At 31.1% G+C, this 17,393-nt stretch overlaps 2 protein-coding genes across 2 annotated transcripts; both read right to left on the reverse strand.

Annotated features, from left to right (window-relative positions):
- Positions 1–160: 160 nt before the first annotated feature.
- LOC120121135 (probable alkaline/neutral invertase D) lies at positions 161–5,086 on the reverse strand. The gene is made up of 5 exons (XM_039140588.1): positions 4,935–5,086; positions 3,992–4,432; positions 3,136–3,567; positions 779–1,337; positions 161–596 (listed from the first exon to the last, which is right to left on the reverse strand). The coding sequence occupies exons 2-5, from the start codon at positions 4,376–4,378 to the stop codon at positions 301–303; spliced, it is 1,674 nt and encodes a 557-aa protein (XP_038996519.1). The 5' UTR covers positions 4,379–4,432; positions 4,935–5,086; the 3' UTR covers positions 161–300.
- A 2,292-nt stretch (positions 5,087–7,378) lies between these two features.
- On the reverse strand, positions 7,379–16,864 carry LOC120121177. Its single transcript, XM_039140608.1, has 5 exons — positions 16,706–16,864; positions 16,500–16,619; positions 16,311–16,438; positions 13,342–13,344; positions 7,379–7,392 (listed from the first exon to the last, which is right to left on the reverse strand). Coding segments are annotated over exons 1-4 (408 nt in total). The 3' UTR covers positions 7,379–7,392; positions 13,342–13,343.
- Positions 16,865–17,393: the final 529 nt, after the last annotated feature.

Genomic DNA, 17,393 nt, shown 5'->3' on the forward strand with positions numbered 1-17,393 from the left:
AAATAGTCAAATTGCATACTTGAAATCAATTAATGAAAAATTTCAGGTAATTCAATACACGGCATCTGCCTCCAGAAACTTGATTCCTTTAGTGTATACTTGTAATGGAAAACAATGCATGAGCCAATCAGCCATGGCTGCAAAAGTAACTTTCTATTTTTTTTGTCACCATTTCGTGACTTAAAAAAACGTAACGTAAAGAAGAAGCAAGACTCGTACTGATACAACGGAATCTTTTGAAGTCGGTCTCTTGCCATTTGCCAATTCTGTTTGTGTTATTTCCTTTTTGTTTGGACGGCTTTAGCAGGTCCAAGAAGATGATCTCTTTATCAATGGCTTCATCTGTCTGTCCTCCTCCAAAGAAATCATCCCCAAGTGCGATGGATCCTCCAGCATCATTTTTGCCACTAAATATCCAGCTATTGACCATGTCTGAAACTTCCTAGCCTGTTTACCGATAAATCTCCCGAGTTTGCCGTCATAGTATTCTGGCCAGCCGTCTTTCAACAAGCGTGACTCGGCAAGGTCAATAGCACGTCTAGCAATTTGCGGCCTTCCCGTTTTTATGCAAGCAGCTGTCAGCAACCACAAAAGCACTGCACGCAAAATAGGGAGAAGGGCAATTTACAAATACAACAAACAGCAATATCCATGTGTTTATTATTTCAAAATTTTATCAATAATCATTATGTTCTGACTGACAGAACAAATATTAATTTCCTCTCTTATAAGATCAAAAGCACCAAAGTGGAGATAGAGTAGAAAGCAAAGGCCTTACCTGGCCAAGATCCTCCATTGTGATAACTCCATCTTGTGTTCTTAGGATCACAGCCAGTTACAATTCGCCATTCGTGACTTTCAATTGCAGGATAAGCTATTTTAAGAGGCATTTCTCCAACAAGCTCATCCCAACGCTCCTCAATAAGGTCCATAATAGCCATTGATTGCTCCGGAGTTGCAAGAGAAGATAGAATTGCTATACAGTTACCCAAACAAAACCATCGGAAATCCATCCTTGCCGGACTAACATTGCCGATAAAGTAGCCACCACGCGTTGGCATAAAATCAAATACCCACTCCGGGATGGAATCGGGAATAACATTAAACTTATTTACCGCGGTGTGAGAATACTCCTCAGTTTTATATCTATAAATATCATTTAGTTGTTGGAAGTCAAGCCAAAAGTAACTCCGCATGTGATAACTCAAAGCATGCAAACGCTTCACAATTCTTTCAATGCATTCTTTGCCTTCAGCATCATGCTTCAGCATTGATAGAGCACACCTCAATGCCATAAAGAAAAGTGCTTGAATCTCAATAGGATAACCATAAATACCCTGTCAATGCCAAAGAAGAAAAGTTCACACCATAACTAGAACATGCCCTAAGACTCGTTGGTCTCAAGAGATGGAGAGGGAGTGGGGACAAAAAATAAAAATACATAAACGTGTGTATGAGTCACGAGTCTCTCTCTCTCTCTCTCTCTATATATATATATATATATATAGGGAAGGAGCTCCTTAAGCCCAAGGGGTCGAACTAAAGAATAACAAGTCTGTGTTCTCAAATTTTTGGTCTAATTACAATTTAAATCATTGTAAGTTTAAATATTAAACAAATTAGAAGTTGTCTTTTGAGTTTTGAGTTTTTTTTTTAATTTAGGGTGAATACAATGTAATATTGTACAAAGACTTTAAACTATTTGACAATGAACGCTCATACCCCTACATACGTGCTTGAACTAGGGACCTCCAGGATAACAACAATCCCTTAACCACTAAGGTCGCTTGGTTCATGCTGAATTTCGAGTTTAAATACCTAATAAGTCTTTATATTTTTCTAAATAGTTTAATATTCCGGCCCCTGCCAATATTTAATTTTGGCTCCATCCCTGTATATATAGATGCATTAAGTCATACTTGTGAGCTGCCCTTCATACAACTATGGAAATTATAAGGTCAAACAATCAAGACCTCAAAGGTTGGGTTGGAAGAATAGAATAACAAAAAGAACATGTTTTTATCACACAATACAAATACATATGCATCAGTAACAAATATTTCCTCCAATGGTGAGAAACAAGGTGAACCTTCACTAATAAATCACTTACAATTAACATGGATCTGATAACCAAAAGAACCATTTGCTTAAATGGTTTTCATTTCCGAAACAGATACTTCATCTTTAGAATAATAAAATAAAGAGAATCGAAATATGCATCAGTTTTAGCACATAAGCCTCCATCGTCTTGTTTACTCTATCAAGTAAAGACTAGCAGAATGCTACAGGAACGGTAAATTATTGTTATCCTATCCATAACTTGTTTTCTGATACTCAGCCAAAGTCTTCCATGTACTATCGTTTAAAATTCTACTACACAAGAATAGCACCATGCTTTTGAGATATTGCTAACAGTTTACTTGGAACATTAGCATCACATTCATTAATAGAAAAGACAAACTAACTAGATCCTACCAGCTCTTAGCAATGATAGGATAGGAATATATTTGGTTCACCTTAATAGACGGATATGAAAAGGTTGACGTGGACCATATTTTCTCTGTTATTAACTAGCTACAGTCCCATTAGATGGTGGATCATATATTTGGCACTGATCGTATAGTAAAAACTCACAACATAATCATTCACTTCCATGCAAATATAAATGTGATAATATATAAAAATGGAGCACATTTTTAAATCATTTGCTTAAATATCTTACAAAGACATTAGGAGATTGATTACAAAACAAAGAGTAGATTAGCCTAAACAAACAAATAAATTACAGCAGTTTGCAGTAAACCATGTCAACATGTTTGCAGATGCAGCATGCTACTAAATTAAAACCAAGGAACTGGATTTCTATTGGTCATACTGCTCCACTTTCTCTCCACTACTCATCAATACCAATACAAACAATCTGTTACACTTTTTTCAATGAATAATGTGTATTATATCTAAATTTCAGTTTTCATAATTTGTGCTGCTTTTAATTTCTAAGATGCATTGCATGTCTCACATTAAATAAAACTAACTATAAGATCACCAAGGGACATTACATTTATGAACAGACAAAGCACATATTCATGCAGAAAAGAGAGAGAGAGAGAAAATAAGACTAGACAAATAGCTTACCATGCGTCGATCAATCATAGAGCATCCATCGGCACAAAGTAGGGTTGGGAATGTGTCGAATCCTTCTGATAGACAAAGAGTTAGTATGAGCCTCATTCCTTTTTGACATTCAGGTGTCTCAGCTAGAGATAAATCCCCTGTAGATTTTGTATATGCACGGAGCAGAATGATCCACCAGAATCCAGAGTCAACTGGAGCAACTCTTCCAATGGCACTCTCACCAAAATCTGCAACAATTGTGTCCGATTTACGTACAGGATCATGAAGAACTTTGAAGCTAGCAGGCATTGCACCTTCCCCTAGCTTGAATCTATCTATTCTTTTCTCCCACCCTTGAAGCTGAAGAGTCTTCAAGAGAAAGTTTTTAACTATCTCAGGCTCTCCATTCATCAGAAAAGCCAAAGCACTGGGTATAAAGTCTCGAACAAAAACCTAAACAAACCAAGAACAAACAGTCTTAGAGAATTTCAATAATTTAACTGATTAAATGGTAATGGGTTTTCAGTATTAAAAATAACAACAAACATTTTTTAACTTCCTTGTTTTAGAAAAACGTTCAACAATCATTAAGCTTAATCTTCCTATTCTTCCTCACCATACCTATTTTTATCAATCAGAAATCTCTATTCATGTTAAAGTTCAGTTATGGTTCAAGTTTGACTTGAAGTTTCACCTAATCAAAGTTATCCAACTAGGATCAAGGTATTTACTATTCAGGTTCAAGGTTTCTATATTAGATCGAAAGCCTAACTCTCGCTATAAGCAATAATAAAAGTTAGTTTACAATCTCGTACATATGCGACAATAATTTGAATCAATAAAGCAAACGGTTCAGAGTATCTGATGAGAATCTTACCTGATCATAGTTCAAAACTTCCTCGGAAGCATGGTCATATGCGGCAATGGTACCAACTGGTTGGCCTCTGAAATACACCAACGATCTCCTGAGAGCATCCCATGCTTCAGCCACCATCGGGTGTGGCTCAAAGGAGTTTCTAGCCGAAGAGGCTGGAGTATTGAAACCAGACCTCCAACCGGGCGAGTGCGTGGTCTCATAACTGTCATGAGCTCCTCTTGAGAGACCAATAGAAAGCTCACCCAGCGATCTCTCATCAAATGATCTTTGCCTCTCGATGTTAAGCCTTGGCTTATCAAGGAGGCGTGAGAGATCATAGTCTTCTGTCTCTGAGATCGAGCAAGTAGAGCTCACATTTCTAAGCCCCGTCACTTTAGCCCCATCCATTTTCTTTATCTTCAATGATCAAAAACGAAACTAGCAAGTTCCAGAACAAGAGATCTAATGTTAAAAAAAATATTAGATTGGATAACAACAAAGTACAGACCCCTTAAGAATAGCAAAGAAACGTGGTTGAAGACTGCATTTCTAAAGCTAATAAAATTAAAAAAAAATCAACAAGGAGTAAATAAATCAAAACTCTCGATCATTACATTACCAGGATGGTTGAAAGGTAAAGGAAATTTCCAACAACCAACCCCCAACCATTATTATTATATATAACTATATAAGATATGGATTTGGAATGATGCACAAAATATTTTTTAAAACTAGAAAAATGGACAGTGCTGTTTTCATTTTTAAAATATCAATGGAAAAAGCATGAAGATGCATACCAAGAAGAAACCAACAAAGAGCATGAAAAAAAAACACTGCAAATCATTCCACCAAATTAGAAGGGAAAAATAACAGATTTGAAACTCAGCCAAAAAATCAAAGGAGAAAAATAAATAAACATAACCCCCACCGAAAAAATAAGCTTTAAGAAAATTAAAGCGCAAACCTCTAGAGAGCAAAAAATGTCTTTAATCCTCCGGCTAAGCTTAGAGAGAAAATGACCGGCGATTTCGCCGGAAAATAGTAGGTAAGGAGAGATAGAAAGAGATGGGCGGAAGAAGAAGAGAAGGAAGACTATAGTGAATGAGGATCTGATACTAATAGATTTGAGAAGAAAAAGATTTGAACAAAAAAAAAATCACTCCCGTCCTTTTGTAATAACGGTGAGTAAAGTTTCCCGGAAATTGCCGGTAAAAGCACGTAAAAAAATGTCAACTTGCTGTTACCGACGACGCAGTTTGGACACGGACTTCTTACCGTCTGAATGGTGAATTATAATAGAACGACATATCAATGACCTACTTTTTTTTAATAAAAATATCATTCTCAAGATATTACTGTAATTAAGATATTTTCTTAATGTTACTATTTATTTATAATAATATCATTTAACGTAGTGGAAACAATAAATAAACTAACTCATCACTCAACAATATAATTTTTAAATTTTAAATCTAAAAATTATTTTATTATCAGATAATTCTAAAAGTAGTCTAAGATTCTTATAATAAAAAATGGTAATTAGTTTTGATAAATCCTCTAAATTTATGGAATTTAAATCGTTTGAAATAAATAAAGTTTATTCCATTTCCATTAATACATTCAAAATGCAAACGCTGGTAGAACATGTAAAATATTGGGAATATTTCCAATTATTTCCTCGACATCTCCGGTTTTCTTTCCGATTTGATGCAACACTAAAGTCAGGCTTAAATTTACAAAAGATAACTAATGTATTCCAGTTTTTTTAATTTAGTACTAATATTTTTTCGTTCTAATTTAATGTCTAACGTTTTATTTCGTTACTTAGAATGGTCACACCGTGACGGACCGTTAGTTTTTCCGTTAAGTGACACATGTCACAAACTGATAATTTAAAAAATATATTTAAAATTAAAAAATAAAAGTATATTTTAAAAAAATAAAAAATCTGAAATGACCCTAAAACTTTGAAAACCTTCATTTCAACCCATTAACCTTTAACGTTCGGCCGCTCCTCTTCCAAGCTCGTCCGCTCGACGACGGTGGCTTACCCAACTGGTTGGGTTTTGGTCGGACATGACCGACGAGCTCAGCTTCGATGGCGGTGAGACGGAGGTTTCGGCCGGAAATCGCAAAAATCGAACGGTGATGGGGGACTTTCGTCGACTTTCAAATGTCACTCCACCACGAACAGCAACGACTGGATGACTAGGCTATGACCGGTTCGGGACAGCGCTTCCATTGGGCAAGGCGGTGATGACTCCCGACGAGCGGTGGCCGAGGTTGGAGGTGGGCGACCAAATGGTTTCCTTGCGATTAAACTCGACGGTGATCGATTTCGGGTGATCTGAGGGGCAGGTTGAGGTCGTCGGTTGCTGCGGAGTAACAGAATGAGACGTTAGGCACCAAACTGAAACAAAAAAATATTAGACACTAAACTGAAAAAACAGACATACGTTAGACACCTTTTTGTATATTTAAGCCCTAAAGTCAAACTGAGTTTATATTGAATTGAAATTCAATATGTTTAAGGTTTGGTTTCAATTACTTTCTAACAAAAACGTTGTCTTAAATTTTATCCGTTTGCTTTTTAAATTTTAAGCTCTGGCTCAATATTGTATTTTAATTACTCGGATTTATTTAATTTAATTTTTAATATTCTTAGTAGAAGTAATTCAATTGTCTCATTTAAAATTTATTTAATTTAAATATCTATTAAAAATAATTTTATTTAAATTAAATATTTAAACTTATTCAGTGATTTAGTTTGTTTAAACATAACACCACGATGATGGGGCTGAAGTAACGAGTGCAAATATCTCAATTACGTAATAATTATTAACCACTATTAAAAGTACAAAAACGATTTAAATGTGTACATTTCAGACTCGGTGTCTTGTTTTTCATATGCAATACCAACCCTAGTAATATTATATATGATACAAATATAATAAAAGATATTTAGAATATCTGATAGCATATAGTTAATTTAAAATTTACATATCAATCTATTAAAAAAATTACACATAAATCAAATGATCTTGATAGTTAAAGGATTCTTATTATCTCTTAAAGTCTGAAGTCTCGGGTTGAGTATTACGTTTGCCAATATACATAAACCTTCATTATCAAATGATTAAAAGTCTTTCAAAAAAATATTATATTGTATTCATCCAGATTAATAAAAAAGATTACATATCAAAATGTATACATTATAATAGAAATAAGCTAGACCATTCACAATTCACCCTTTTCTAATTTAGATTGAAAATTGTAATTAGTAAGAGAGTAGCAACTAGCCAGTGTCTTTTATGAGAAAAAATTGGGTATAGAGAAAGATGATGATCTTTATTAGGGTTGTAAACGAGTCGAGTTGAGCTCGATTTGACTCGAAAACTCTGAAATGGAGTTCGACTTGAAAACTCTGAAATGGAATTCGACTCAACTCGAAAACTCGCGAGACTAAAATTTTCAAGCTCGACTTGAACTTGAAACCATGAATCGAATCTCGAAAAAGCTTGAAAAAAAATCTTAAACTTAACCCGATTAAAGCTCGAACTCGAACATGAATCTTAAATACATTTATATTGTATTTAAAAAAACTCAAAAAAATAAAAATTAATATTATTAATAATTTTTTACAGATTAATATTTTTTTCGAGTAGCTCTCAAGCTTTTCGATTCGAGTATGAAGTAACTCATTTAGACTCGTTAAGAATTCAAGTCGAGCTCGAGATCAAGTCGAGTATTTATCGAGTCAATATCGAGTAACTCACGATCTGATTCATCTCATTTAAAGACCTAGTCTTTATGACGTAGATGGTCTCATGTCTCATTTCCTCAATAATAACTAAAGAGTATTTTATAATGACTCTAGTGGATGGTTTCATACATAGGATCATTAAGACTACTAGTAAATCAACATATTAAATTGATTTAATGACCGATTCTTATATTTTGCACCTAATAGATAATGTGAATTTGTCAAAAGTTTTGTCGATACATTATAGTTAACTAGAAAGAATTGAGCTTTTCAAAAGTTTTGATAAATAAAAAGATCTATCCAAAGATATTTGACTAGAGGATGACTAGTAGTTTTCGAAGTTCATCTACAAAGATATAATAATATTGATTTATTTTATCAAAATCATTAAATCAATTAAAACTAACTGTTGAAATATTTGAGTCAAAGACGTATACATTATCTTCCTAGATAAATAAAGAGAAAAATCAATTAAAAATGGAGATTAAAGGTTTTTATAAGGTGAGACGTAGGAAGAAACAAAACACTTTGAATTTGGCATACGTACCTATAACATTTACAAATATATTTATATTTTAATTTTAAAAAAAGACATGCTAAAATATATAAAAGAGTATATTCCAATCACTCATTTATATATTATTAGTTTAAAAATCATTCGTCATTGCAAACAGTGTCAGATATGAATCACGCGAAATAAAAAACGCGAGAGTGATGGGTCATGGGTATATTTATATTTATATTTTATTTGATCAATTTTATGTTTTTATTTAAATTTTTAATAATAGTTCAGATAATATAAAGATAATATGATTCCATTATACAAAATTTAAATTATACGTATTAAATTTTGTTTGAATCATCATAAATTAGAGTTTTAATTTTAATCCAAACTTAAAATAAGTCCATCAAAACTCGAATTAAACGTTATTGGTTTATCACAAAACTCGGATCCGGATCTCATTGGATCTAACCCAATTTCAAAAAAACTAACTAATTACACTTACTGCTAGAAATGCTAACCAATGTTTACCCTGCATTAATATATATTTTGAAATTCTCAAAAAACAATTAAAAATTCTTAAAATAACAAAAATGGATACAGATCCATTGTTTAGTTCGGTAAGTATTTATTTTATACATGACCCACAATATCCATTATGATTTAACTTGTAAGCAACATTTTCCATTTTATAGGGAATTGGATTCTCCTAATTTGAAATGTCAAACGAATGAAGTGGAGATCTTATCTGTTACCTCAATTAATGCAGAAAGTCCTCGTTTACATGTATAAATTTAGTGAGGTAAAATAGTAGTTTGACCCCACACTAGGTTGAGAACAGTTTTTATAGGAGACCTCCAAATTATAAAATGTCCTCCATGAGATTCGATCCCACGACCTCAAGGTTAAGAACCTTGTGTTCTACCAACTGAACTGGATGATCATTTCAAATGATTTATAATATGAAAATTATAAAAGATTTTATATTATTTTTTAATCGAAAACAATTTTTGATTTTATTTTTATAAAATATGTAATTTAAATAAATTAATAATAATGACAATAAAATCAGAATTCTTATTTTTAGATTAACAATAAGATATATTTAAAAGAATACTCATTTCTTACATAACAAATTACCCAAAAAAATTATTAAAAATAAAGAACGTACCAAATTACAATGTACGTGCAAACATGCATATATCACTTTTCATAAAAAACACGTTAAAACATTTAGTAAAAAAGACATGTGGATATTAAATTCGAGTTATTTATTTTTATTTATCCAATAATCTTAAATCCGTGTAAAATTAAATAATTTTACATTATGTAAGTAGATCATAACTCTCTCTATATATATATATGCTCACAATTTCTATTACTTGTGTTCATAATTTTGTATATCTAACTAAAATATTATTTGGATCATAATTGAATCTTAATTTTGATCAATAAACTATGATTTTCACCGTTGCCACTTTATTCTAATCAAAGTCACCCACATCCGAAAACCATAATTAATTGCATCCAAAATATCCCATTTTAAACAAATAAAAAGACAGTACAACAAATCAATAAAATACCCATCGTTTCTGAATCCTTGTTAAATAAAGTACTAGTGCTTAGCTTGTAATCTATTATCCTTGTTAAACAAAAGAAAGCACCTATTGTTTTTCGCTTAATGATTTAATGGAAAAGAAAATAAAAATATAGAGATGGATCAAGGTTAACAAGGTAGTCCTCGTTTCTAAAAATTTTAAATTTTTATATAATTTAATTATTTTTTATATTTTTTATTGATACTCTATTTTTATCTCCTCTAAAAATATAAAAATTACCCTTATGAAATTTTATAAATTTATATCATAATATAAAATCTTTATATTTGTACTTAAGTGGAAAACATACCTAACAAACACCAAACCACTTAAATACTGTCAACACACCTTTTCGTCCTACTAGGATTCAAACTCCTAAAAATATGATAGAATTTTGTTAGGATTCAAACTCTTAAAAATAGGATAGAGTTCTACTATTATTTAAACTCATAAAGATAGGATCCACAAGCATTATAAATAGTCATTGTAACTCACTATTGTAACACATTCGGAGGAGGATATACGAAATACCAAGCAAAAAATTACAAGCAACTCGTAGCCATTTTTCGAAGCATTTATATTTTGAAAGGTAAAGTTCATACCTTCGCATGTTATTTTTCCTTACCCTTGTTGTGTTTTGATTTCGAAAGAAAACTGAGAGAAGTGCTTTTGGCCGATGAACGGAGGCGTTTTCGAGATCTATTTTTGTATATCTAGTCCTCGAGGCTTGTGTTTTTGAAAAACTATTCGGATTTTTATAAACGGGTCGTGTGGATCCGCGTGTTTTGTTGTTTTTTTCTTCATTTGGCTTTTAATTTTGACTTCTAATTCATTTTTATTTTAATTTAACCCTTATATTATATATGTATATATGTTATATTTAATTATATTATTTATTATTTTTTTTTCATTTTTCTTTGAGTTATATTATATTATTTTTCTATTATTATATATATATATATATATTATATTATTATTATTTTTATCTATGTTTACTTATTTACTATATATTTTTTACTATATTTTCCTAACGTTATATATATATATTCCTACTTTATTTTATTTTATATTCTATGATTACTATTTTTTAGTTAATATTATATGTATATTTATTTTTCATTCATTTATTATTATTACTATTTAGTATTTTATTATTATACATACATTTTTATATATATATATATATTTTTAATTATTTTATTTATACTATTTATTTATTTTCATTATATTTTTAATTTATTTGTTCTTATTATTATTTTTCTTTTAAAAAAAACACTTTACATTTTTTATTCTTTTTGTATATATATTTTATCTTCATTTATTTTATTTTATTTTATTTCATTTTTTTTTCATCCAATTATTTTATGTTTATTATTATTGATTTCATTTATTTCCTTGGTTTACTCTTTAGTTTTGTTACTTTCTTTTATTATTATTATTTTCTTTTAAAATCTTATTTTTAAGGGTATTTTCGTAAACTCATTAAGAGTAAGTAATTCGGATCAAATTTTACCTTTTAATTTAACTTGTAATTTTCTTAATCAAAGACAACTGGAAATTACGTAGTACCGAAATGATGGTTTAAGGGTGCTAATCCTTCCTTGACCGTAACCGACTCCCGAACCCGACACATCTTTGGAAAGACGCAGATCATGTAAGAAATAGGGTATCCGATCAACCCATTTGTTTTAAATAAATGATCGGTGGTGACTCTAATCTACATTTTTCAAGTCGAAGCCCAATTCCGGGACCCAACCGAAAGACGGTTGCGACAAATACATATGGAAAATATATATATATGGATATTTATACACATTCAAGTAGTAAGAAAAATTTAATTGTGATATCAATTTTTTTTTTAAAAAGACACTGGTATTTTTTATAAAAAAAATATTATTTAAAAAAAATATTTTTATATAAAATTTAGAAAATAATTTTCTTTAAAAAACAAGATGTTAACAACTGTTTAAAGTGATCTCAATTTTTTTATAAAAAAATTATATAAGTTTTGAGACTTCAAAAAAAACTCATGTGACTCCACCATTTATACATATAAAAAGAAAGCTGTCTATATTATTTTATATATATGGTTTTTTTGGTGTGTTAGCATGTTAGACTGCTAAAAATGAATTATTAAATATGTTAATTTAAATATGAAATAAAATATATATTAGATGATCTCAGTAGTAAAATAAAATATTTTTCTTCCTAGTTTGAAAGATCTAGGTTTAAGTTGTTACGTCTGTATTGGTATTGCCAATGACTACTAAAAATCATGGACAAATATTATCTTATAACCATTAAAATTATTTTAAAAAAATGAAACAAAATATATATTTTACAGTAATTTTACATTATGTTTAAAATTATCGTATTTATATCATACATTCATGTATTTATAATAACATACCCTTTTTTTTAGGTACAAGTTTGAATTGAAGGTTACACAGTTGAATTCCCAAACAATGCTTTCCGCGTGACTCGTATGTGTCTAAGCACGACAACCACCCAAGTTTGACTCATAAGTTTGTATTACTTTTTAAAAAGGCATAATTTCAAATTAGTCCCCAATATTTATTAAAATAGTCATTTTATTCCCTATTCTTTTTTTAAAGTATTTTGGTCCCAACGTTTCATTTTAAGACAAAAAAGTCCCTAGTGTTTGACCAAATAGACATTTTAATCCTTATTCTTTTTTGGAGCATTGTAGCCCCAAAATTTCATTTTAGGATACAAAAACCTCTATTTTTTTAGCATTAGTCCTTATTAACTAACGATTTTTATTCATATAGGGTTTTTTTGCCCCAAATTGAAACATTATGGGTTAAAACACTAAAAAAAGAATAAGGGTCAAAGTGATTATTTAGTCAAACGTTAATAATTTTTTTAATGTTATACATTTTAAAAAAAATTGAATCTATTAAAATATTTTTTTGGAAATCATTAAAATTCACTTGTTTTTTTTACACACTTAAATGAATAATTGACCTTTCTAGAAGTATTTTTATTAAGCATTGACCATTAATTTATACCGAATTAAAGTTTAATCTTTTATTTACACTTAAACAATCAACCTTATACTTACACGTTTGAAGCATAGTTTGACTTAAATACAAAAAAAAAAAAAAATACTCATTTAAAGGTGCAATAATAGTCTATAAAAGAAAACTTAATTTGGTTAGAATTAGAAACAGAGCTTTCAAAGAATCAATACACTCAAAAAAAAATCTAAAGGCTTAGATGGTATGTAAAAGTTTAAGTAAAATATTTTTTTAATCTAAAATGATTACGAGATAATATATATTTGAAATATTCTTTATCATTTGACAATAAATACTCCAGCAATATTGTAAACGATATGCTCAAATTTAAAACCTCTAAAAATAACAATAATTCTTAAATTATTTTATACATTAAAGATATTTTTTTCGTAAAAGATTTTTGTTGATGATATATATTTGTAATTAATATTTAAATAAACTACGAAGAACGAATGATATATCAAGACTGCCTATGAAGAAAAGAAAAATAATAATAATAATTATTATTAATATCGTATTAAATAGTGATTTAAAATATAAAAATTATTTAAATAATTAATATTTGGTGAGCAAATGATTGTCATGTTTCTGAAGATACTCTTCTATAAGCAACAATTCTATCTATCAAACTCTCCTTTGAAGTCTGAGTTAGAGGGTGGACCCAAAACCTTCTATCTTTTGGTGGTCGTGAAGTTTTTCTATATTTGCAACGTTTATGTTGAAACTTCCTTGCATGCCCTTAGAGACTGTCAACATGCAAAGGAAGTTCTCTCCTTGACCGATTGGGGTGACAAGATCATTGATCCCAAATTGGTCTGTGCATGATAACACCTTTCTTCTACTCTCTGCAGCTACCAATTCTGCTCGTAGGGTGAAATCCTCCTCTCCTGGGACCAATAAAGAGGTTTGGTCGAGACCCATGCAAGGCTACGTGAAAGTCAATGTTGATGGTGCCTGACGTGCTAACACGAAATAAGCTGCTATTGAAGTGGTGCCTAGAGACCACCACAGGTTAGTCATTGGTGGCCACGCTCGTAGATTTTAAGGTTTCCTCTCTACTGAGCTGACTGAGGCACGTGCTTTTCTTGAGGGAATCTCTCTTGCTGCAGAAAACGGGTGGGAAAATGTCCTGATTGAAGGCGATGCTCTCACCATTGTCAACAGACTTGCCAACCTTGATTTGGACTTATCTACTGTTGCTACCCATCTGGTTGAAGCACATTTTTTGCTAAAGGATAACCCGACTTTAAGGTTATCCTTGCTAGGCGATCTGCTAATGTTGTTGCTCATTCATTAGCTCAATGGGCTTTTGGTTTGTTTCAGAAGTCCCTTCTTGTATTTCAAATTCTGTGGTTTTGGTTTTGGATGCTTTGAATAGTTAATGCAGTGTTTTTCCTATAAAAAAAAAAAAAACTCTCCAGAGTTTCATACTCCTTAAACGATCATAGTCATTTGACATAACTATCGACAGTAAGAGTGTACAAAATAATCATTCCGACTGATCCAATCTATTGATTTGATCCGAAAATTTAGACATTCAATCTATTTTTAGATAATTTGGATTATATATCTGGATAAAAGATCGGATAATAAGATCATGTACAAATCAATCCTCGTTTCAAATTATTCGAGATAAAATTTAGAATTTTAAAATATAGATAGTCTGCTGCTCAATAAATAATTAATCCACTAATGCCAGCCGACCCGCCCAAACCTATCTAAAATGTCTTAACCAGTTAACCCTTAATTTGAATTCCTAAAATTTTCAGCGTCCTCCAGTTCCACGATCCACACCACTACACCAGCCTCGCGACAGGGAAGAGGAAGAAGGAAATCCGTCTCTCAAATTTCACCATAAGTTTCCATTGCTAATGGGCTGCTCAATGTTAACGCCTCACTCTTCCGGACTCTAGAGACCAGAGTTTTATTTATCACGGTTGTGGATATAACGGATGCTATCGCGGTCATTGCGGATATCGCGATCGTGAATTTTTTCGATTGAGCTGATTTTTTAATAAAAAAACTATTTTTTTATAAAAAAAAATTAAAATAAAGGAATAATAGCGGAATAGCGGTTCACTATTACCGTGTTTGGTCGCGATCCGCCGTTATTAGTGTGATCCCGTTTTACATCGTTATTTTCTAAGATATCAATTTCGGATATCGCCGCGACCGCGATATAACAGTCACAATACCACTATTAGACCGCTATTTGAAACCCTGCTAGAGACCGATCCTCCTTCTCAAGCCTTAACTCTCTATCTATGACGAGCCAAAATCCTAAAAAACCTTATTTCCATCCTTCAAAATTTTCATTACTTGCTAATGTTGTTTGCCTGTCTTTTGCGTATGGTTTTTCTACCTACACCGTTTATATTGGTCGTTTGACTCTGATTTCTCATGTAAACTTACATTTACTGTTTTTTTTTATTGCACTTCACGGTTTTTGCCTTCGATTTCTCTTTCTACATTGCTTTCTGCTATTTAATTGTATATATGAGACAATTTTACGGTATTTAAATGTTAAATAATTATTTTATTGTCATAATTTCGAATATTGATCATAATTTTCATGATCCAAAATTTCAAATATCCGAAAAATTAGATATCCGATTTTTTCGAACCAAATATTCATCATAATTTTAATGATCCGATTTTTTGGATCAGATAATATATGATATCCGAAAATATACACCCTAACTGTCAGGCCTTTGAGATCTATTATGACCAAATTTAGTGTTAGACAATTGTATTCTATTATGCATATCTATAACTAGGAATTATAATGCTAGGTCTCACACCGACACCAATGATCAGAATAAAATATCTCAGTAAAGATTGAAAAAGTAGACTTCTTGAGTTTGTCTGTAACTTCACTATCGATTATCGATTGTGGTTCTCCATCCAAATCAAAAGAATTGAATCATATATGACTGACATAACTAAAATGTTACCAAACAATTATCTTGTATAATGTGACAAGCCCAGAGTTCCTCCATTGGAATGGCCTTACCATATAAATAGACGCAGGAGAGATCTAAGAAATATATTTCTTTAGCTTCTCTTCTAGCCCAACATCAATTAACTCCTTTTGATTTATTCTTCTTTTTCCTCTGTAATCTTTGACGTGCCCGTGCTCTTGCTCAGCAAAAATATTAGTCAACAGAACTAGAAGATCTTGATTGTTACAACATTCAACCAGTAGAATATCTTTGTATGGATGTTTTGGTTTTCCTTTGATTGTTAAGATAATTAGACATCCAATCCTTGATTATTAGTCTGGGATCAATTTAACCAGTAGATCTATGTTCTTTGCTGAAATTATTTCATCTTTGATGGCAATAAAGAAAGAGATACACAGATAGTAAATGAAAATTAATGGTTAAACTATAGTTATTAAAGTTAAGATACCAGCATCATACAAACAGAGTTTTACTAATCAGCAGCTGGAATTGTATGGTTGATGCCTTTGTTAACTTTATCATCGTCTTCCTTGTGGAACTTCCATACTGAGGCCATTATTCCACTGCATGTTGAAGGTTTGGACTTCATAATCTTCTGGACCTGTATCAGCACTAGCTTTATCATTATATTTTAAGGAAAATGTGAAGGTTTGTTCCCTTACCTTGGGCTTTCGCTTTTGTTCAGGCTTCTTCTTCTGGTTATTCACACTCTTCAGTTCTTGAGGTCTGTTTTCAAGGTATGCCTTTAACTGCTCATCGTTCATACCATCTATCGCATCCGTCTGTGTTTGTTTCAAACCAGATCCATTAGCAGCAAGAATCGAAACAAATGAGAGAGTGAATTTGTTTAAATAATAATAATAGATACCCAGTTGTTGAGATCATCTATGTGTTTAAGCAACGCATCTTCTTCGTTTTCCACCATTTTTAACTTGTCCCGCAATGATACTGCATTTGACTTTGAGTTTGATGCTGTCTTCTTGCTCTTCTTCCCTACTACCGTTGATGATGATCTCCCACTTGACATTTCCCCCCCCCCCTTTTTAGAATTATTTGGATATAATGCAAAGAACCAAAAAGAAGAAACTGAAGTCAATATATATAAGGTTCAGTGAAATATGAGTCATGAGATATAGGTGTGTAACATAAATTAACATTTGAGAACAAAATTTGCACAACACCCGGATGACTGTTACATATGCCAACCGCCATGCTTCTTTTAACATGTGACCCAAACCAAACCAAATTTCAAGCTTTGTTCTTTTTAAATAGTGTAGGGTGTTATAGTATTTGTTTAAAATCTTTTTAATCAATTAATAATATACATGTCACGCAACTATTCAAACTCAAAAGTTTTAGAGAAAAAATATTCTTTTTTACTACTTAGATCACTTAATGAGTTTAATTACAATAACAATTATACTACTAATTAGAATACATTGGATAAGTTTAATACTCTACATAATATTTATGTATAATAAATTTATAGAGGAAATGAAAGGTGTTTTAAATTGATATAATTGTTCGAACCTATAACTTTAAGAGATAAAAACACT

Source organism: Hibiscus syriacus, unplaced genomic scaffold (assembly GCF_006381635.1).
Source record: "Hibiscus syriacus cultivar Baekdansim isolate YM2019G1 unplaced genomic scaffold, ASM638163v2 tig00001120_pilon, whole genome shotgun sequence".
Classification (NCBI taxonomy): domain Eukaryota; kingdom Viridiplantae; phylum Streptophyta; class Magnoliopsida; order Malvales; family Malvaceae; genus Hibiscus; species Hibiscus syriacus.

What these genes read in the sequence shown, in the direction of transcription:
- LOC120121135 (XM_039140588.1), bottom strand. Translation starts at nt 4,378, where the DNA reads ATGGATGGGGCTAAAGTGACGGGGCTTAGAAATGTGAGCTCTACTTGC. An exon ending in CTATGATTGATCGACGCATG is followed by an intron (nt 1,338 to 3,135) that starts GTAAGCTATTTG and finishes TGGCATTGACAG; the next exon opens with GGTATTTATGGTTATCCTAT. An exon ending in CAATGGAGGATCTTGGCCAG is followed by an intron (nt 597 to 778) that starts GTAAGGCCTTTG and finishes TTTTGCGTGCAG; the next exon opens with TGCTTTTGTGGTTGCTGACA.
- LOC120121177 (XM_039140608.1), bottom strand. Translation starts at nt 16,864, where the DNA reads ATGTCAAGTGGGAGATCATCATCAACGGTAGTAGGGAAGAAGAGCAAG. An exon ending in TAGATGATCTCAACAACTGG is followed by an intron (nt 16,620 to 16,705) that starts GTATCTATTATT and finishes AAACAAACACAG; the next exon opens with ACGGATGCGATAGATGGTAT. An exon ending in AACAAAAGCGAAAGCCCAAG is followed by an intron (nt 16,439 to 16,499) that starts GTAAGGGAACAA and finishes GTGCTGATACAG; the next exon opens with GTCCAGAAGATTATGAAGTC.